The 22,396-nt window shown below is 43.0% G+C and overlaps 1 protein-coding gene across 11 annotated transcripts in view; it reads left to right on the forward strand.

Annotated features, from left to right (window-relative positions):
• Positions 1–22,396, forward strand: part of KIAA1217 (KIAA1217 ortholog) — a 372,331-nt gene that overhangs the window by 165,932 nt on the left and 184,003 nt on the right. For 4 of the 11 annotated variants that reach the window (XM_049799184.1, XM_049799189.1, XM_049799194.1 and 1 more), the window contains exon 1: positions 19,319–19,388. The exons of the other annotated variants lie outside the window; for them this stretch is intronic. In XM_049799184.1, coding sequence (XP_049655141.1) covers positions 19,319–19,388 — 70 coding nt within the window. Of the gene's footprint in view, positions 1–19,318; positions 19,389–22,396 lie in introns of those variants that run through there. 11 annotated transcript variants of the gene reach the window in all.

The raw sequence follows: 22,396 nt of genomic DNA on the forward strand, positions 1-22,396 counted from the left end.
ACCACACGCTGTATGGGAAATTCTTGTGCCTCTTGATACAGTTTATAATTTAATTGATGATGAGCAATATAGAGAGGGAGAGAGAAGCTGTGAAACATACAGGTGTAGCTTTATGTGTTTGTGCATACAGGCGTATAGATGGGATAGTTCAAAGTTTAATCACGAATAAATTGAGAATGTCAGATTGTCTTCTAGCCTATCTCTATGAACTTACACATTTTTTAAAAAGTGTCAAATAACTAAAGATTGCAGCATTGTCTTTATTTCACTTTTCTTACATCACTTTATTTTCCTGTAACTTAGGGCCTTTGTATTTCTTGCAAGCGAAAGCCCAGATTTCAACTTTTAAACTGTATCTTAGGCAAATTTCAGGAATTCATGTGCCTTACTTTCATTTTTATCCTGCCATTGGAAATCCCCAAAGAAAATTGGTAATTTGTCTGTAGAACATGTTGGGTGCTTTTAGTGTGTTTCAAGTATTCAGAAATTTTACAGTTATCTCTTCCTTTAAATAGAACTGCATCCGTTGTCATTCCAAGGGCTGAGAAGTGGCATTGTAAGGCAATTCTTTTTGCACTCGTAAACAAGCTTCCATATGACAGTACTTTGAAAGTGTTTTTTAAATTGTGTTACATCTGTGTCTGATGTTAAAAACATTAAAAAACAGCCAAAACCCAAGCCCTCCTAACAACCTCAAAATGCAGAATATGTATACACCATATATATTCAAAACTGCCTATCTTTAATTTAAATAGCAAACATAAAAGATAAATGCCCCCCTAAGCTTTCTCCACAAGCTTTGCTGCTTTATAGACTTTCTCTGCCAAACTTCCCTGTTCTTGCTTACAGCTTCCATGTCTGGGCAGAGCCAGTCACTCCTTCCATGCTCTGACCAGAGCTACTTGGATGTCAACTTGTCTGCAGGGTGGCATGGCAAAATACCCGTGCCCCTTGCCGCAAAGCCCTCAGCAACCGGTGCCCCACACCTTTGCACCTTCTTTAATCGACCCTCGCCACCCTGCCCCAGGGCTGGCACAGTCAAGGCTGCGGAGGTACGGGGGGCACTGCAGGAAGAACCAGAGCGGCCAAACCCCACCTGCCTGTGCTGCGAAAACATTGGGATTAATTTAGTGTTGGAGGAGCAGTGCAGATGGGGGAAAAAGTGCCGCAGCAGTCTGTAAGCGGGGTCTGCAAAACGCCTTTGGAGAGCAGGCTGCTCGCATTGCTGTGCGGTGGTGAAGTAGCAGAAATCATGACCTGACACCCGGATTGAGTGGTGCTGCGTTTGTCCAAGGCATGTGATATTGTGAATGGACTTGCACCGACTTTGTGTAAGGGTAGCAGAGGCTGTCAAAGCCCAGCAGCAGAGTATTGGTAAATGAAGCCAGCGGCAGGCTGCGAGAGACTAGATTAGCAGAGTAATACTGGTTTAAAATGTAAATAAGTTCATAGAGTTCATTAAAAAAGAAACCTTAATTTCATTTTAATTTTTTAACTAATATGAGTTTAGAATTATTATATTGTGTGTAAATAAATTATGGTGTCTTTTCAGGAGACAGTAAGGCCTCATACGTGCATCAAATAGAAGTTTAAACTCATAAACAGTAAAGTTAAGTATATGTGGGAACCACCGTGTGCAGATATTACCATGTTACATTAAATTTTGGCTTGACAGTTTAGCTTTGCCCAAAAAACTTAATGTATTGGGTTCTCAGGGGCTTTAAGTCAAAGTCAACAGAATTTTTAGGTTGTAATTTTGCAGCAAATTGTGATTTTTATACAGACTGGTGAGGTTCAGCATGGTGAGAGGAAATTTATCCATCATTGGAAACTGTGTGAAAATGAGTTTTACTTACTGTTTGGATTTAAATCGATTCTCTTTTTATTTCTGTGCTTATTGATTAATTTAAAGTATAGGAATAAAAATTAATAGGTTATATTACAATGGCTAATCTTGACAATAGTTCTGTAGGAAACAGACCATGTAAATGCAAAATCAGAATGGTGTGTTTTCCTAAAGTGGTACCATATGTTAGTTGATTAACAAGTTGTAGGGCTATTAGAAGATCTTGGCTGCTGGTAAGAAGGAGCATCTGTTTTCTAAGTCTTTTATCTAATATGTGTAAAGACTTTGCCAAGTCAAGTTTAAGCTTTTTTTTTTTTTTGTATATCAGCTATAAATTCCTTGGGTATTTTTTTCTTTCCATAGGCAACGCTAGTGCATTCTTGGGGTTTAAATCTAACCCCCATCCCTGTGAAGAAAATGCAGTAATGTTAAGAAGTAATGCAGAATGTCTCATGTGTGGGTATTTTATATGAGCAGTTCAAAATTCTTCCAGCATCACAGCTTGTATTTCGTGTAAGCCATTATGTTTTGTTTTGTTTTTATCTTCAACCAGACATCAACCCCAGTAACTGAAAAGCGATTATAAGAGTTGCATTTTCCTTCAGAACTTAGCAGTTCGCATTGATGGCATTGCAGTGAGTATGCAAAGTGCCAAGTGTGCACGCCTGCACGCATCATCAGTGTAACTACAAAAACAAGCCTCATGAGTTTTTATAGAGTAAAATGTACCATCTTCCACTTAAGACCTATTTTGAGATCTTAAGTAGAGTTTAAGTGGTTAATCAGTCATATTATACTGGCTTGCAGCAGATTCTCTTGTGGTCTAGCCAGTTTTGGGGCTGTGGTGAGAGCCAACAGTCTGAGGCTTCACCCTGAAAACAAATGAGGTCTTAGAGACAGACCCGGGATTTAAAGTTGTTTCATGCCTGCCCTATAGAGCACTTCTACTCCTCTGAGTTCAGGAAGATCACAATTTGAGGTTTCCCAAACGCAGCAACTAAGAATAACTTTTAACTTTTCTTATCCAGGCCTGATAAAGTTTTTGGACTTTTCTCTCAGTCAGGGGTCTTACCATAGCAGTCTGCTTTGATGTGGCTTCAGGCTTGGGTTTGTGCACAGCACTTTGCTCAGAGTTACCTGGGAGCAGAAGGCTGAGGCAGGAGCTGGCTGCCCATTAGATGCCGTAGACCAGCAAGGACAGATCGTATAAGCTCTCTAGAGCTGCGCTGGCTCCCTGTCTGCCAAGCCCTGCGGCGTCTCCGATTTATGCAGTGCTGCATCTCATCCTGTGCGGTTGGTTTTGTTCCAGTGGACGAAAGCAGCAGTTGAGGTTAGATGAGGCTTCGCAAGCCTCAGATTTAAATATCGAGAGACTTTTCTCCTGGTCTGAGAGAACCCGAGCACGCTGACCCTTCAGAGAGGGTGTGAGCCTTTGGTACAAGGAGCAAGTACATCAAAGAAAGAGTTTCTCTCCGCTCGTTTTCAGTGGGAGACTCAGGTTTATGGAGAATAACTTTGTTTTGCATCCAGATGTAAACTGGCTGGGAATGTTTCTGTTTTGTTTGTCCGTCTGTTTTTAATTAGATTATGTATCCTCTGCCACGGAAAGATGTCTCACAAACGCAGCCAGAGAGCCCTCGCTAGGAGCAGCCTGTCTGTATTCAGCATCTCCCCCTCCCCTCTGGCGCTCCCACCCTTTCTGCTAGCTACAGCGCTACCACAGCCCGTCCTTTCCTCCCGAGTCTCCGGATAACCTCACCCTCCACGGGAATTTCGGGACCGGCGTCCTGACCGCCCGGCGGCAGAGCCGGCCGGGCAGCCCGGCTGCCCGCTGCCAGCCCTTCGCCCGTGCCTCCCCTTGCCTCTATAAAATGCCACGCACCGCATCACGGAAACACACGGCGGGTCCTGCGTGGCTCTGACCTCGGTGGGCGCGGCGGCGGGCGGGGCTGCCCGGGAGGGGGCAGCAGCGCACCGGCTGCCCGCTGCCCCCCCTGCCCGCTGCCCCCCCTGCCCCGGGCGCGGCTCCCGCCGTTACCAGCCGCAGGGAGCGCGTAGGGCGTGCTTCTGCAGGTTCTTCTTTTGGGGGTCATTTTGTTTCGTTGAGGATGAGGGCCAAATTAAAATTTAAAAAGATTTAAAAAAAAAAAAAAAAAAAAAGTGGTTTGCATGTTGTTAATATCTCTGTTGGCAAAGTCTGATTTCTCTGTTCATCTGATTTCTCCTTACTTTCATTAGAAGGCTGTAATTTGAAGCTGCGAAGGAAGTTTTGAAGCAGACAATGGGTGGAGATCAACCTATTTTCTCAGTGCTTTGGGACTTTCCATGGTAGGAAACCGTTTGTTTAGTTTTGCAAAAATTGCGTGCATTTCATTGGCAGTACATTGAGCATAGCCGTCTGATGACCACAAAGTGAAAAGCTAGGACAAGTCTTAAGACAAAGTGGCAAGACAGGAAGCAATTTCCCTCTCCTTCTGCTGGGCTGCGTGCTTTAAGGAAGAGCAGCTTCCATGCCTGCAGGAGGTGAGTGCTCGCTTTCCCTGTAGGTACTCACGCTGATGCTGAACGGGCTTCAGCTGTTGTAAACCCCCAGCCCAGCTCTCTGCCTCTCACCAGCCCAACTATCCAGTCTGCCCGGCGACCGACAGCTTTGAAATCTCAACCTTTTAACTATGCCTTCACGGCTACATACTGCTATAGCTTTTCTTCATGTGTTTTCTGGTGGGGGCTATACAGGGCACAGTAAGATATGTTGTCAGCAAAGTATGTTGAAGATGACGAGCCAAGAGATGAGAGGAGAAACAGCTAAGCAGGCAGTCGCAGCGTGCGCATGTGTGTTTGCGTGTGAGGAAGAAGCGTTACCTTCTCTGCGTGGTGCCATATGCTGCGCAGACCTGAGATCCCGGCGCTGCTCAGCAGAGCCCAGCGTGGATGCCGCGATGCGTCTACATGGATTGGGGTCAAAGTGTAGAAGGAAGCGCTGTTTGCAACTCTTCTGGCACAGCCACAGCAACCGCTCATGAAGTGTTATGGACAGAAGTTTAAGAGCAGGCTTCATGCTTCGGTTTTCAAAGCCTGGCCAGGAGTCATGCAACAACTCCATCTGGTATGGGACTGCAAACAGAAACATAGTGCAAGGGAAAGACAGACAGTCCTCAGCCTTGTAAAACAGCATTTTATGACGGTGAGAGTCTCCTTAGAATATGCTCTGGGTTGGATTGTTTTGTTTAAAGAGAGAAGTGTTTAAGAAACTGTTTGTCTAGTCTGCTGGCAGCAAACCAGTATGACAAAAAGTGTTGGGCAAAAATAGAAATAGGAAAGTCTTCACACAGAGAATCTGGAACGTGAGGCTAAAATTTAGGATTAAATATATGCCTGGCTCTTGAGGAAAACAGTCTACATGTGAATCACCCACTACCTAAAACATTGTGGATATGTTAAAAAGAGTATTAGAAGATATTTCCATGTACAGGCAGTACATGTTTTTCCAAATAAAAATTTAATTTTACTTTGTTCTCAGAACTATTTAAGGAAGTGTGATACCATCCCAAAAGCTGCATGTGCAGATGTTTTCAAGACACCACCACTACTTCTAGTGGAGAGCTGCCCACTGAACAGTGCTCTGCTCTGCCCGTGTGCGAGAGTCATCTCCTGTAACATTGGCCCTATACACATTGGGCATTTAGTTCAATGTGTATGCCTCTTTACAGTCAGGGAGAGATGTCTCAGAAGACTAATTCACCCCATCCTAAAATAGGTGTCTATAAGGAGTGGGTTTACTAGGTGAATAACTTACACTACTTGCTTGTATTTTTGATGGCTGAGACTAGGTGAGGTGTGGCAGGTTGGCTTCCATTTGGAAGAAGGAAGCTCTAGGATTCTTTGGTGGCATCTAAGGAGAAGTCCCATTAGCTAGAAAATAGCACTCTGATTTTGTCTTATTTGTAGTGTCAGTGTTGCAGATGGGCATAAACCAGCTCTAGAACAACCAGTGCTTCTGCAAGCCTGCAGCCACCGTTGCAGGTCCGTATGCAGGGGCCCTGGTCTCCAACAGAGGACAGATTTGGCTGCTCTGTCCAGACAGCAGTATGCAAAGGTTGCTTATGCAAGGTGTTGTGAACTGTGTGTGCTCCACACCCATGAAGCTTCTGTCGGTTTATTTTTAACCACTTCAGATTTTCTGGGTCAAGAGTTACTGAGATACATCACTGTATATCGTGTCATATGTGCATCACTTCGAAAAACAGTATTTAATCAGGCAAATAAAATGTTTACAAAGAGTATTCTCCAATATATCCCAGCAGCTCCCTGTTACTGCAGTATCTCCAAGTGCATGACACTCCTTACTAGTCTGATATGTTTCTGCAGTTAACGCAGAAGTACATAATCTCAGGTATGAAACTGCCATTGCTTTCCTGCAAGTTTGATAATTCAGTAAGAACTGCTTTCTAAAGTACTTGAAAATCTAATGAGATTCTGGATAGGCCTCTTTCAAGTCAGCCAGTCATAACATTCCTTGAGAAATTGGTAGTAAAAAGTTTCTTACTGTGCATAGCTGCTTAATAAAAGGTGTATTATTCTTTGCCCTTGAAAAATCTCCTGACTAACAAAAAAAACCCAAAAACACCCAACCGAAAAGCCCCCAAACGCTCTCCGGTTTTCTTGGAACAGGAAAGCAGGGAGGTGGTTAGACATCTCAATAAGGTAAGGAAATAGTAAAAGCAAATTTCCAAAGAACGGCAGGGACGAAGCATCCGATGCCTTCATGGAGAGGTTGTGTGCGGTAGTGTGGGCAGATATTCAGGTTTCATGCTTCCAAATGAGAAAATTGCAATGATCCTGCTGCTGCCAGATCCCAGTACTATGCTGTGGAGTATGTGCACTAATTTGCACAGCCTTGCCTGCCCTTAACCATGGGTCCCATATCCCAGAAAGATGGGGAAGGGTGAGGGAGCCTTGGTGCCACCCTGTGCCTCAACTTGAGTCATGGCACCTGAAGTCCTCCAGAGTGGCCTCTCCATAGTGGGGCGTTAATGAGGGAGAAAAGATGATCTCAGCCCCCCAGAGCTGTATGGATTCCTTGTTCAAAAGGCTTAATAGCGTTCTGACACTTGGTGGTAGCCCAAGCTTCGGACACTGATGCCATGTAAGATTCACCCTGCATTGTCCGCCACAACTGTGGAATAGCTGAAGCACTGCAAATCCATTCTCTAGCTTCCACTACACTAACTTTCCTGTGTAGACAAATGTTTAAGGCCTTTTTTACAACAGATGAGATGATATGACTTACTGTATTGTTTGCCATTCATTCTCTCCCATATCCTCGCTCCAGGAGATTTCCGTACGATTCTCACTACACAGCAGAGTGTTTTGATTAGGTCTGGGGTTGTTATTTTTCTGTTGCAATGTAAGTGCTTCTGTTTCTTTATGTTTAGTGCGTATGACAAAGTGTTACTGTCAGCATCAGGGCTTCTTGTACCTTGTCAAATGTCAGAGCAGTTGTAGCAGGTCAGACCAGAGGTCCAGCCTGACAACCTGTCTCGAATGGTGATGGTTACCTAGGGAAGAATACAGGATCAAGGAGAGTACGTAGTGATACTTCTGGAATATCCTCCCAGCTTCCAGCAATATATGATTAAGAGATTACTTGAAAGAAACCAAGGATAATGTCCTTTTTTTTAACATTGCTCAATGGAATATTTTTCCATTATCTTGGTTTTTTTATTTTTTTAAACTCTTGTAAACTCAGCAACTGCAGTGTCCTACAGCAAGAAGTTTCCCAGCTTACCAGCACTTCCACAGTGCTCTGTGAAATTAATATTCACATCTATGTAGTTTTGAATCATTAGCCTACTTGTTTCATTTGATGACCCTACGGTCTGTATTGAGACAGACAATGAAAAGTATTGAGAGAGACAATGAAAAGTCTTTCCCTATTCAGCTTCTCTCTGTTAGTCATGTTTATAGACCTCAAACAGATGTTTGAGTCATCTGTTTTCAGAATGGAGAGTCCTACATAATTTAGTTGTTCCTTGTACAGAAACCATTCCATAAGTTGGATCATCCATGCCTCCTTTTCTTAACATTTCTATTTCTGCTGTATCTTTTTTTTCCTGGAGTGAATTAAAACTGCATGCAATATTCAAAATGCGGGTAGGCTGTGGATTTGTACAGTGGCATAATGATATTATCTGTCTTATTCACTATTCTTTTCCCAGCATTTTCTAACATCTGTTTGGTTTTTTAATCACTAATGAGCACTGAGCTAAAATTGTCATAAAATGGTTATAACCTCAAACTCTCTTGTTGAGTGGTAATAGTCTGTTCAAAGCCAATGTGCATCACTTTGCATTTATCTACATGGGATTTAATCTGCCACTTTACTGCCTAGTCAGTGAATCTTGTGAAGTCTCTTCTTCATAATCAACACTTGTCTTTACTTCACTGAATATCGTAATGTTCTCAGCAAGCTCTGCCACCTCACTTACACCCTCTTTTCCAGCTCACTAATGTTGAGAGCTGCCTGGACCACTGCATTCTCTGTGATGCCATTGGTAATCTCCCTCCCCTGGGAAATTTGCCTTTTGTTCCTATGGGGTCTTTCCTATTTTTAGTCAATTTTTTTATCCATGGGAGAATCGCCTCTCTTTGTTTCTTTACCAAGGGATGTTGCTACATGGCCTGGGGAAATCCAAGGGAACCGTATCTGATGGCTGTCATGTGTCTGTTCTCTCACTGGGTTGGGAAATGGAAATGCAGTTCTTGCTTCTGCTTTCCTCAGCGCATATGAACTTGCGTTTCAGGTTCTCTCTGCAACACTTAATTATTAATTTCACAGGACCACATTGGGGTTTTGCTACTTGCCTAGCACGTTGTCCACAAGCAACGTGTCAAGAGTCCTATTGGGGAGTGACATACGCTGCTTTCTGAAGTCAGGGGGAAGTGTTTATGGGTCTTATTTTAGCTCCATCAGCAAAAGAAAATTATGAGCGATAGTGCCGCTGTGGCTGAATTTGTGGTTTATTGAAAACTGTGGCAGAGCCCACAAGATGAGGAGAGAAAATAATGTCTGATTTTAAATTTCAGCTGTTGGCTGCAGCTGCAGCTTTCAGAAAGCTTTTCAGCCTGGTTCCTGCCCCATTTTCTCCTAGCTTCCTTTACTGCAAAAGGAAGCTGAATTGCAACACTGAATGCTTCATGACTTAGGTTTTTTAGTACGCAAACAACTTAGGCTTTAAATGGCATGGCTCTGAGCGTAGGAATTACCAGATGTATATTATTTAAGAAGGGGCTGAAGATACAAAAAATTTTAATACATTTTTTGAAGCCTGAATGTGTAGCAATGTATTAGAAGTTTTTTAAAAAATAGAAGGTGAATGATTTAAGCTGTCTGCAAGGGGCTGAGTTTTTGTGTTGATGTTTTATTGAGATGACACTCCCTCAATGAACTAATAGCCTCAGAATTCACAGTTACTTATCATGTATCGAATAAAGCTGCTATATTCTTACAACTGGTGACAACTTCTGCAAGATGAAGGGGAATTAGTCTTTAACCAAATAAAGAATCCCTGTAGCATGGCAGTCCCACGCTGATGAAGACAGCTGAGGAACTGAAAACATGCTACCTTTCAACGACCGAGGCTTTATTCATGTCTTGGAAACACTCCTGAGATTTGCATGGAGCTAAGAAGAAAAGGTATTTAGCGATGATTTGCAAAGCACTGCCACACTCTTAATGTCTGTGACTAAAATCAAGTACAGTGTAAGACACTGCTGAAAAAAGGACCGACCTCATGCTGCCCAGGAGGCCTGGCATGGCCTTGTCCTTGAGAGGAATACTTCTCCGGCTCTTAAAGTCAGAAGACCACCCAGTCTTTTCCTTGCAGGGTGGGGAAAACAAACAAATTACCTTCTTTGATGGTTGGGAAAAGAAAGTGATTGATAATTACTGCCTGTAGCATTTTAACCTGTAATTGTGGTATTCAGCCTGTATTTTCTGGCTGCATTTAGGCACTTCTTTAGAAAACTATCCAGATTTGATTTAGGTGTTTCAAGTAATGTCAGACTTCTAAAGCCCTCTGTCCTAATTTCTGTTCTGCAGACCATCTTCTGCACTTAGGTTTACTCCCATAGTCCTGGATAGAGGATAGCTCTGGATAGAGCTTATCTACCGGGACCCGGCTATTCTTGGTTTGAGCTCTTACAGCAAGACTCCTTGCAAAAAAGCAGACTAAAAGCATTGAATGAATACTACTTATGGGTTGCAAACTCATCCTTCGCTTTCCCAGCACCTGCTTCCAAGGGCATTCCTGCTATGAGAGAAGATTTATAGAAGCTTATAAAACTGAAATGGGGGCATGTAAGTAATATTGTCATCTTGTCTCAAAGAGATTTTGATACTTTATTCCTTCCAGCACTTTGCCCAGAATTTCCTCCAAATGGTAAAAAGATTTAGATATCATTCCAGCTGCAGTCTTGAAGTACTATCTTTTAATGGCAGTTGTAGAGCAAAAAAGCAAAAGAGGGAAGAAAGTCTGAATTTATCACTGGACCTTGTTGTGTTAATTACGAAAGATTAAGGCAATAGTATGAAAATCATAAATAAAATTGAATAAATCACAAAGTTTTATTTTGCAGGCGAGTCTTGGAAATCAGAGTATTGGAGTATTTGTGTATGCAGTAAAAGCTATGTTACCAATTATTATTTAATAACCTTGTCCTTTGGAGTGAAGAAAACCTGTTGTTGTCACTACTTGCTGCCTGTTCCCTATCCTCAGCTATGCTGCATGTAAATGCATGTGCTATATTATGAGAGGTATTTGTATATCTCAGTGCAGACTTCCAGTTTTTAGAGGGACATAACTAATATGATGTCATTTTATGTTGTCGGTGGAGAGCTTACTTGTGAGTCATCACATTGTTTGAAAAGTTTTTGTAAGAAATACAAAGCAGTTGGAATTAAATTGTCTTGGGTTATGTATTTATTCATGAGAGAGACAGAGGTTCTCCCTCTGAATAAGCTTAAACCTTGTATGACACCTTTCTATGCTGACGTTGCTTATTCTTGCCTTCACCCCAGGCAGTTTTGTGTGCTTCTTGGAGCCTGATGAGACGAATCTTTGTTACTTTTTCTCCCTTTTTGTATTCTGCAAAAGTGTTGCACAGAAGGAGCAGACTTCCCCTTGTAGGTAAAATAGGATATGACACCAGAGTCATGTCAATGTGGTTTGCTTGGTGCTTGGACGTTTTGCCCTTGCCAAACCTGGAGCACAGTCTCCCTTTTCGGGAGGAGGTAGCCACAGCCACGGGCTCCCTGTCCGGCCTAGGGAAAGCTCTCCAGCCTCACATCCCTTTCCCTGGGACATCTGTGCTGTTGTGCAGCATCCAGCTGCACCACTGTTTTCAGAGGTAAACTTAGGTCTTGTACCCCTTTGTTACTGTTAGTATATTAAGTTCAGAAGAATAGGCTCTGATAATCCTGCTAGCTGTACTACAAGAAGATGGGAATACTAGAAAGAAAGGGAAGATAGGCAAAGGCTTGATTTCTAAGATGAAAACCGAGACTGAGGTATATTGCAAGTCTTCAGGAGCTCAGCTGATGTGAGCAATTGAGGAGGAGGCGGTGAGGTGGCTTTCTTGCCAAGCGCAGGTCCTACAGAATTGGTGGGTCTGGCTGACAAAAGGGGAATGAGTCTGATCACTGGAAACTGAAGTTAAGTCAACTTTACCCTGAAGAAATAGGAAGCAATTTCTTAGCGCTGAGAATAATTAATCAGTCAATTAACTATAACATAGTCTTTGAAATGAGAATGGGTATATTTGCAAAGCCATGTTAGCCAAGGTGCAGCAAGAAAGCCTGTATTTATGGGGGTGGTTGTAGCAGGGCGGAGGGTCATGGCAGCCCTGCTGCTGCTGGACGTGGTGTGCCTGAGCCGCCAGCTCCACCAGCCGCCTTCGTGGGCCTGCGTGCTGAAATGCCCTGAAATAACATGCTTGTAGCACTGGCAGCTCTGTATTAAAGACAGTGATTATAATCAACTGTCGTGCTTCAGCCTTTCAGCAGGTAATGTGCAACGTTCAGGGGGATTTGACCCCCTCCAAGTACATTGGGCAATGTATGTTTCGAGGTGCTTTTCTTTTTCCCTTCAGGTTGTTTTCATGCACAAGAGACTGACTGTGCTGGAGACGGTGACTGGATGTATGTACCACAGCTTTGAGGTTAAGATAGTTTGGGGTTAAGGCGGACGTCTGATCTGGGAAATTAAAGGCAGAGGAAAGAACTTTCCTCAGGGTTAAGTCAGTTGGGAGCTTGATGTCCTTCTCTTTCTTATGCTGATCATCAGGGTAGATCTCATCACATGTGTGGTGGGGTTTGAAACAAATGCTAGTGCAGATGCAGCATTGGTCTCCTGAGATCAGTAATGTGTTCTTCATCTCACTTAAGTGTTTGGCCTTTGTGTGAGGATGCCATGTCAAATTTAATGGCTTGTGATAGATGGGAAGTCGGACAAGATAATCAAATGGTCCCTGTTGCCCTAAAGCTATGAAATCCTAAATACTGAAGAGTGAATTAATAAGCGTGCATCCTGGCAGAACAGATTGGGCAGGCCTGAGAAAGAGCAGGAGTACCACTGCTGTCAGCTCTGATTGCTTTCTTACTAATCAGCTGTCTTAATGGTAGCATCAGCATGGTCTGGGTACATCAGAGAGGCTCTTTTGAAGGAAGGGGAGGTACATACTGTTGGAGAGGTCATGGAATCGTTTCCAAGCTGGAAGTTCTACACTAGCCCGCTGCTCAAAAGCTTTGCAAACCGCAACCTGTGACCACCCACGCTGGGTTAGAAATCGGATCCGCATGGAAACAAAACTGTAAGAATTTATTCTGCTTGTCTTTATCTCTTTTCAGACATTCTGATTGTCATTTGCTGTGTGGTACTGCCTTTGTGGCAGGAGACAAGGGAGAAACTGTAGTAAGAACAATTAAAAATGCCAACTAATTTAGTTACTGTGGCGCTGACCTCTCTAGTGATTTTACTCTGAGTCCCAGAAAAATATCTGGTTCTTGCCAGTGACATTGTGGAGAAAAGTCAAATATATGATTGGGTACAGACCAGAGATGAATAAGATAACAGTGTTCCCAAAAAAGTGACTTTTCAAGAAAGACCATCATCACGAATTGTGTGAATGCTGTGGGTTGGCAATACTGGTACCATTGTGTTAATTTCTAATCATTATTTACTAATTATTTTATTTAAACCATTCTTTTGCAGTAGAATATTTATCAGAATGGCCTGTTGATGAGTAAGTAGTGATGGTAATCACAACAAAACTTGAACTATTATATTATTTCTGCACCCAGGCTCCATCAAAGTACACATCAAAGTATTTCCTATTAATTCAAGCAATCACCTGACAATCTTATAAACTCCATGTGTACTTGGTAAGAGCTGAAATAAAGGATCTCTCATGATTCTTTTGAAGTGTAATTGTACTTTGCGGAGAGCAACTCTCGGTACCTTTGATCACTAAAGCATGCCACCTCATACATTTACAAACAGATCCTGCAGACATCCATGAAACCAGCAATAGTCAGTGTTTCAGGCGTTAAGCCTATTCTTCTGGCAGTGCTAAAAAGTTGGACCAATTTGAATCCAAACTCTCACCAGAGCTCTGTTTGAGTGAATTCATCCAAAAGGGAACTTAACAACCCCAAAATGCTTTACACTGGGGAGAAATAGAATTTGAATGTAGAGCAGATGGACTTAAAAGTGACCTTCTCCCCTCCCTTTCTTCCACCTCCCTCAGAAACAATTCCTTACACTGTTCCTTCCCACCCACATATTGCTTTTTATTTGATTAAACTCCAGTGATTGAAATTTCCGCGATGTAAGGCACATTTTCCTTCCACAGAGTTATTTGTTTGGTACCTTACAAAAACATATGTTCATATTTTGTATTTCTCTGTTTGCAGGCTGACCTCATTCCTTACCATAGGTGATCCTGTAATGGGAAGTGTGATGTGTGAAGGGCTGGCCAGGCTGGCAGGCATGAGGAGGAGCTGTAGTGTGCCAGGGTCTTCAGTTCAAAGTTGGCTGCGCTGGTGGCAACATGCTAATATTAATGTTAGCTTCGTACGGTGGGATGACAACTGTGTGGGGTTAAAAAGTCTGAAATAAGGTGTTGCGTTACACGAGTCAGAAACATGCATCCTGTAATTATGCTCATTTAGCTCCGGGCACCGGGAAGGGAAGTCATGTTAAAGTGTATCTAGAGTTAGCTTTGTTGGGACTGTCCCAAATTAGAGAGGAAGATAAAGTTATGGATGAAAGAGAAGAATTTTTGGGGGTTTTTTCTCTCCCCACTTGCATGTTAGTGCCTCTTTGTGATGACCACAGTCCTTTTTCTCAGTTTGATTTAGGGCATGCACAAGTGTTTACTGCTTTCAGACCTTTTCATTTATTTAAAAAATTGGAGGGGGAGGAAGGAAACAAAAATAAAACTTGGAAAACCTAACCTATTTAACATGAGGTAGGTGTCCACGTGTGAGAGTTGTGAGCTTGAGCAAAATGTCTTTTGGAGTGAGTGAAGGGTGCTCTGTTACTTGGAGATGTGCGAGACACTTCACAGCACAGTGCTTGTTCGTGGGAGGTGGGCTGGGACACCGCGTCCTTTTTCGTACCTGAGAGCTCAGTGATGCCAAGTGGCAGGTGATTATAGCTGCTCCCCAGAGCTCCATTTGAAATGGAATTAGAAAGACGAATGTATCTTCTGACCGAATATCTCATGTTCAAACTCTTAGTGACTCTTTTTAATAGTTGTTTTAGTGATTAAGGCTAGTGGTGGCTCTTGGCAGCACTGTCAGTCTCTGAACTTCTCTGAAGAGCTGAAACCTGTAGGTCTGTCAAGGCACGATGAAATTCTGTTGCAGGGACGTGTAGAGAAGCTCATATTCAATTTTCTTGTTTCAGTTCAGCTGGAGTGTTACCATTTCACTCCTTGGGCTAATTTTTCCTTGCAAGTATGAGAGTTCTTAACTGAACTGGAATGTAGGGAGTATAAATATTGAAACTCTCCACAGTTTTTTTAACAGCTAAGGTAATTTCATGATAAATAATCCCAGAGGTTGTATTAGATTGTTTGTCATTGTAAATTTTAAAATCAAGTTCAGATGTTTTCCTTTAATTTAACCACTGGATAGTTTAACCACTATCCTTGCATTAGAAACAGGACCCAGTTCACTGAAAGCCCTTACTAAGCAGATGAGACCAAACGATCATAAAGCGCCCCTCCACATCTTAAAAACCTTTGATTCCTTGTCGTACAACACCAAATCACTAGACAATTAATTTTAAAATAGTGTGAACCTCTTTCCCCCCAGATCTTCTTGCATGGATTTGTATCAATAGACCTCAGAGACTTTATTCATTTTGCTTGTACAAGCTAGTGGCTAGTATTATATCTTTGATAATATACTATCTGAACATAGTCCTTTTCTTTTAGGAGTGAGTCTGGTTCAGTTTTAAGCATTGAGAGACTACAGCAAGGACAACAGTGAACTAGCTGAGCACAAATGAGAACAGAGATGCGCTCAAATGAATTGCAGCACTGAAGCTGCTCTCTGCTGGCTGAGATGGAAATCAGAGCTCACCCCCATCGGGGCTGTTTTTCCATAGTTGGTTAAAGTTATTTTCTCCATTTCAAATCTGACCAGTTGGTAGTGAATGGCCACCCACAACTCCCTGGCATGGAGGGGAGGTTTCCCGACTCGCTGGAGCATCCTCTGGGTGCTCCCTTCCTCCAGGGAAGGCCCAAGACATCTCTGGCTGGGGAATGGCTTGGAGAGGTGCTGCAGTATGACCTGCTTGGGTGCTTGTAACTCCTCCCAGACTTCTGCCTCACCACTCCAGGTCTAATATTTATTGTGTTTCTGGACTATTGTAGGCTAGACAGCGGTTGGCTGGTTCCTGCGGAGAGCATTCATGACATTTTTCTCAGTGGCTACATGATTTCACATAGGCATGGAGACAGGCCTTTAATTATGGGATGCCTCTTCTGATTTAACTATTAATAATTAACTTCCCAGTTTTTTAGTCGTGAATAATTGCTAGAGCCATGGAGTTGTTGTGTATTATAAGTTTGACTAATTGAGCGCAGCCAGTATTTGTTAATCGTTCCTTTTACGCACATTCTAAACCCAGAAGTGTTTAAGTTGCTCTGAGACATTAATTTTAAACACAATTAAAACAGCATAACCTGTTAGCAATTATTCTCCCTGCATTGTTTTGATATTGATGGGTCCAGATCTGAGCACAGTAATTAAAAGGAACCACTGTTATTGTTGATCCCAAAGATAAACAAATGCTGATTGCATGCTGTGAACTGGTTAATCAAGTTTATTTAACTTGTCGTTAGTGATTCATCCCAGTGACTGTGCTGGGGAGCTCTTTATTTGAGCCTAACAGTATAATGGTTCTGGCTGACTCCAGATTCTCAGCTGCTAAGGGAGTGTCACCAGTTCTTTTAAATAGTCTTAGGTAACATCTTAAAGAATGGCATTGTTACATATATTATTTAAATGCAGTTTGGGACCGAGGACTTTTCCGTTAAAGTCAGGACATGGTTTGGGACCTTACTGTCGCAACTATTCCCTGTCCTGAGCAGCAGCAGAGGCTATTATGTTTCCTCTGAGGCTGGGCAGGCTCTTTTGTTTTGTTTGATTTTGATGATACTGAAGCGTGCCATGTTTAGTCTCACCTTTTGCCCATGCTCTTTAATCCAGTTGGAGAGACTACTTCTGCAGCCACATAGGTTCTCCTAACGTGACACCAGGTTTTCAAGTCACACATCCACAATGAAATAAGCAGTCTTTCTTAGATCATCTCTGCATTTTGGGGTCCATGCTGCTCAGGCCCCTTAGCAGCATCAGCAATGACATTTAGTGTCAGTCTCAGCAGTGGGAGCATCTTGCTGTGGCCATGAAAGCAACAGCTTCAGGCCAGGCTGGCACCGTCCCAAGGGGCACCTGGCTGGTCACTAGGACATGTCAGTGGGGGAATCAAGAGACTAACTCTCTGTCTTGTGCTCTTGGCTGTGGAAACTAATGGTGCTGGCTAAAAGTAGATATTTTAATTTTAATGATTTCTTTTTTTTTAGTCTTAAACTAATTTTCTCGTGGTTTTTTTTCCCCACTGTGGATGGAGGTAAAGCCTTCTAAGGGGCTAGAGTGCATTGGTTTTGATCTTATTAAAGCTCTTGCTACAAACTATACTGCTCTCCAGAGCTAACCCTGTTTTTGTACAGGGCTGCAAGACCATCTTCCTTTTAGGCACTTGTAGGCAAGTATGTTTTGTGCTTTCTGTTGCGTTATTTCAGGATAAGGTCTTTTTAAATGTCCTTAGTTTCTCAGCTCTCAGTTTCTGAGGCCTGTGTGCAGGTAATGTCTCGGTACAGCTTTCGTTTTGCTACTCCAGGCAACTGCACTGGCTTTCTTTTCCCATCAGGGGTTTCTGAGTTATTTTTATATTTCTTGAAGTTGGTGGTGTTCAGTGATCACTATTCCTGTAAGATCCCTCTTCTCCTTCCAGCTGGCTGTGAATGTAAATTGCAAGAGGATCATCACGCTTGCCAGACTCTGGAAAACCTCAGTGTTAAAGGCACATTATTCCTCCATATCGCAAAAGGCAACATCAGATAAGTGGGATGGCTGGCCATCACTTCTCCTCCTAAAATAGTCCACAATCAGAATGAGCAGGAGTAACCCAAGGCCAGTAAAAACACTACTCTAAATACAACGTGTATCACACTGTTTTCTTTATATTGCAGGGCAACTATAGGAGTATTCTGTTGGGAGCATTCTACTGCAGACCTTAAATAACAGTGCTAATGTTTAGATTGTATTTTCATCTTTTCTATGTTTTCCGTGCCAGATTTCTGGGACCTTTGCCAGGTCCCGAGACCATATAGAATTAATTGTTAAAAGGGAAAATAAATATTTCTTAAGTGCTGGAGAATATGTACGTCTGATCTAATGAACAATAGTTTTGTTCATTTATCAATTGTTAGTTGTAATTTACTCAAATGGTTTTTCTGTCTGGAGGGAGGAGGATTGGGCCATGAGGAGAGTGATTCTCCTTGAGCTTCTGTATTGAATTTATATATACACAAAAAATTTCTGCATTCAATAATCTAAGTAGACAGGATGACATTTCTGCCAGATAGAGGTGTAGAAGGAAACATAGGGGAATTTTCCTAGCCTGCTTGGACTGGGTAGTTGAGAGGTCATTGCAAGCAATTTAGCTGATGTTATATTGAAGTCAGAGTTGAAGAAAGCTTGGAAGACGAGATTATGCTAGATCTGTGTAAAAAGACATCCAAGATACTAGCTGTTGTCTGGTGTTGCAGTATGAGGTTGATTTAAATGAGAAATTGCATATTTTTATTAATATCTCAGTTATGCTTTGTTCTTAACCTAATTCAGAAGTTGTCCGCAGATAAACTTTCTGGTCTCGATGCTGTAACTCAACACTGGGTTTGTTGCACCATCTCTGGCTCTGCGTTAAGATTTTGATAGACTAATTCGGTCTGATATTCCCCACTAAATCAACACACGTGGCAGCTGCTGGAATCTGTGGGATTTGATCTCGTCCTTCTCCGCCACGTTAATTTTTTTGCCTCGCAGCCCAGTGGATCTACCGATTCTCACGCAGGCTTCCGGCCTCTGATCTGCCAAAAGAGAATTAGTTCTGTGTTTCTATACGCTTTGCTACCGAGGCTTCAAAATCCCTCTTAACCGAAGTCCCCGCTCACGGATCGCTACCATTCGTTTTTGTTGGCTCCACTAAAGTTGCATTCCTGTATCTTGATTTTTCCCCAATTCATTCTCCGAGCAGCTTGAAAGAATTCGGCAGAAAACAAAACCTCAAAGCGCTTATATAATGAATTACTTTTAAACGAGACGCTAAAAAAGACAGAGGAGCATTTATCAGGAATGTTTGTGGGCTTGGTGGTTACGAGCTTAAAAAAATATGCTGTGGAAAGGCTTTTGTCCCATGACAGAGATTTAAAAGGCTACGGATTCGGATTCCAGCAGAGACCCGGGCCTGTAATCATGTTTGAAACGTTCCCTTTCATAAGGCTCCCCGGCTGCAGCGGGAAGCGAGCCGGCTAGGGGCTCGCCTGCAGAAAAGCCCATCACCTGTTGGGGCCCCGGGCTCGGGGGGCTCGGCCGGCCGCCGCCGCCCGCCCTGCCCGCCGCTGCGGCGAGGAGCCCCGCTCCCGGCACCGCGGGCACGCCGGGGGCCTGCGGGGGGACCCGCACCCGCACCCGGACCCGGACCCGGACCCGAACCCGGCACCGGCACCGGCGGGAGGGCGACTTTCCCTTCGCCTCCCCGAGCCTGCAGCCTGGCGCTGACAGCCCGGGCGCTGCGGCTTCCAACTTGGAGAGGGGAGCTTGTGCGGTAGGCAGGGACAATGGAGGAGAAGGAAAGCCAGAAACTTGAGCTGTGCCTGGCTTGCTCAGCAGACAGCAGGCAGATGAAGGGTAAGTAAGGGAAGCAGGCAAAGATGGAGTTACATGGAAACGTGCCCCTCGTTGCTGCTTTTTGTGACCGGAGGCAGAATGCATGGAGGGGGAAGGAAAAAAAAAGGAAAAAAAAAAAAAAAAAAAAGCATGTCTTTCTTGTGCTAACGGCTCTGCAGATTTCCCTAACGCTCCGACTTTGCGAGTTTAACTTTCTCTTCAGGGAGATTCCCGTCTACCCTTTAAAGCAGGGAGCGTGCTGTACTGCTGTCACAGCCCGCAGGACACTCGCTGCCTGGTGCGGGGGGGACCGGGGGGGACACGACACATAATGTCACGTTCCCTTTAAATGCTCTGCATGCTTCACCTATGGCAGAGAAATAGCTCTTCTTCTTTCAGAAGAGGAGGTTTGAGCTCACCTTTTCCTCGGGGTGTCTTTGGAAAGAGGGAGATTCACGGCACATTGTCACAGCCTTAGTTTACTTTGTGTGAAACCAGTTGGGTTTGCTTTGGAGCGGAGCCAGGAAATTAGAAGCGTGGTTTTCACGGCGGGTCAGCGGCGGTGCATTTGTACCATTACTGTTGCACTACGTATTTTGTCTAAAAACGAACGAAAACTGTTTCCTGGGGAATTCTACGTGGGCTATTCCACGTGGAGCGTAACATTCAGGTAGCATGACAAATACCTAATCTAATCTGTATCTATTATAGTATTTGTGGAGCACCTGTGGATATTCCCAGTTCATGTGTATTGTATTCCTCATAGGCACTTCAGAAAAAGTTGTGCTACTCTGCTTCTGTGAAACAAATAGTGTATGGGCAGGTACATGTGGTTTCAAAAAAAAAAAAAAAAAAAAAAAAATCACACAAGTTTATGAGTCTGTAATACCAGAAAATAGTGCCTAGAGAACTCTGGAGAAAAAAATACTCCCCTCTTTTTGGGAGGAGGGGTCATTAATTGCTCTTTTGAATCATTTCAGCTAAAATACTGGGCAGTGCAAGTCACGTGAATCTGTGTCTCTATAGGTTTGTGTTTAGTGGGACAGAAATCTTCACTTAAAGGATGTGTCTGAATAGGAAAAAAACCAAGAAGCCTTCAGTAACATATTTCTTCTCTAATGGTTGTATGAAGCTGCCTGAGACATGTGTGGAGCTAGGAAGACAGAGGTCTGACCAGCCCGATCCTATGATTCTCCAAAATTGTGAATGCTGAAAGGTCATAACCAAATGCAGTAGTTCTGGCCCACATCCAAAATTTACATTTGAAAGTTCCTTGGAAAGAGAGCAAATTGTAAAGACAGTGGAGTAAGTTAGAATGATTCCAAATAATCTCAAATTTACTGCTAGCATAGATATAATGGAGGTGGGTCTGAGTCGTGCTGTTAAAATTGTATTCTTTTTTTAAACTTTAAGCATTGAATGTGGTTTGCTTCAAGGCTCAGTTTCATAGTATCGGTACGGGTCAGGTCCATACTTGTTCCTTTCTCAAATGATTCTGAAAATGTTCTTCTTTCGTGTCACCTGGGTTGCAAAACGGGACTGTTAAACTCTTCACAACATTTAAAGTAATGAAGCAAAGTGACTTTCCTGACCTTTGTAGACTTCATGGAGGGTGTGACTTAGAAGAATTGCATACCAGGGCATGTTGAAGGACTTTTTTCTTTTTTAAATTTCTAGCTCACGGCAATTAATCCTTCATGATAATTTGCCTTATAATCCTAGGCATACTGCTTCTACGCTGCAGACCTGGGCCTCTCCTGTAGTTATATCCACTGCAGTAATGGGTGATGTTAAGAAATCTTGACATTTGTTTTCAGATCAGAGAAGCAACTGAAGTGTAAGGGTTACTCAAGCCTTTGGATAACCAAAGCCCTCCCCTGTCAATCAGCAAGTCTTGCTTTTTGTTGCCCTCTAGACTTGCTACTATATTGAACTGAAAGACCGTCAGCTTTTAGCTTCTGAATATCAGGGAGGGAGAGAGGGAGACAAGCTTATCTCACACCTCTGTGTTTTCCATTGGCTTCTCTTTACTCCTTTTCCAAGGAGGGTACTTGCATAATTTATCCTTTCGCTACTCTTAGCTCTCTTCTGGGAACCATCACATGATCCTTCACACATTTCACAGTTATCTGTGGGGATCGATTTTTCTAGGCCTATTATCTTCACTTGGAAGATACGGAAAGTTTGCCCATGCTGTTATTGAGCAACCCCAGGACCCAGAAAACCTCTCTCAGTTTGTCATCCCTGTGGAGCTTATGTACCCCGAGGTACAGTCCCAGCTTTCAACCTTGCCATCAAAGTCACTTGTCCCTATCTAGGAAGTGGCCAAGGATGATTTTTTTTTCAGCAATTACTAGAGGAAAGACCCGTATTCAAACATGACAGAGAGTTTGGTTTGCAGAGAAAGTCACGTGCTGCTGTGTGCTGTAATGCTGCGGGATCGTGCTGAATGCCCAGGTCAGCTTGCTGGCAAGACTAGCAATTAGTTTGCATAGTTTACATTCCTTTCTTTTCACTGGTATTTATACAGTTTTTTCCAAATATATGAAGGAAAAATAAGAGAATTTGTTGATCTTTCTAATGTAGTATAAGAAAAATATGTTATTTTTGATTCCTTTTCAAGGTTTCACCCGATAACAAATAGTGGTAAAACACTTTACTTGATATGTCTCTTTATGTTCCAAATAATTAGCTTTTTCTTGAACCAGTGAAATGACTGAAGTACAGAGTAGGGAAAGGCTTTGCATGAGAGAGATTTAGGGCCCAAAATACACATTCATGAGCTCTCAGTTGTGTTTCTCAGCATAGGTTTACCTGCCTTCTTGAGGAAGTGCCTGCCACCAATTCAGTGATTGAAACTGCTGCTGTGACCATACTTTAAGGGTTTATACCAAATTGCTGCACTCAGTCACCCACGCTCATGCCGACTCCCTTGAGCTCCAAGGAAATCCCTTATTTATGTCTGCTGCCTTTGTTCCGACAGCCTCAGGGATATAACCTCTGGATTCTTGGTGCAACAAATTGAAGAT

The sequence above is a fragment of the Accipiter gentilis genome, chromosome 4, assembly GCF_929443795.1.
Source record: "Accipiter gentilis chromosome 4, bAccGen1.1, whole genome shotgun sequence".
Classification (NCBI taxonomy): Eukaryota; Metazoa; Chordata; class Aves; order Accipitriformes; family Accipitridae; genus Astur; species Astur gentilis.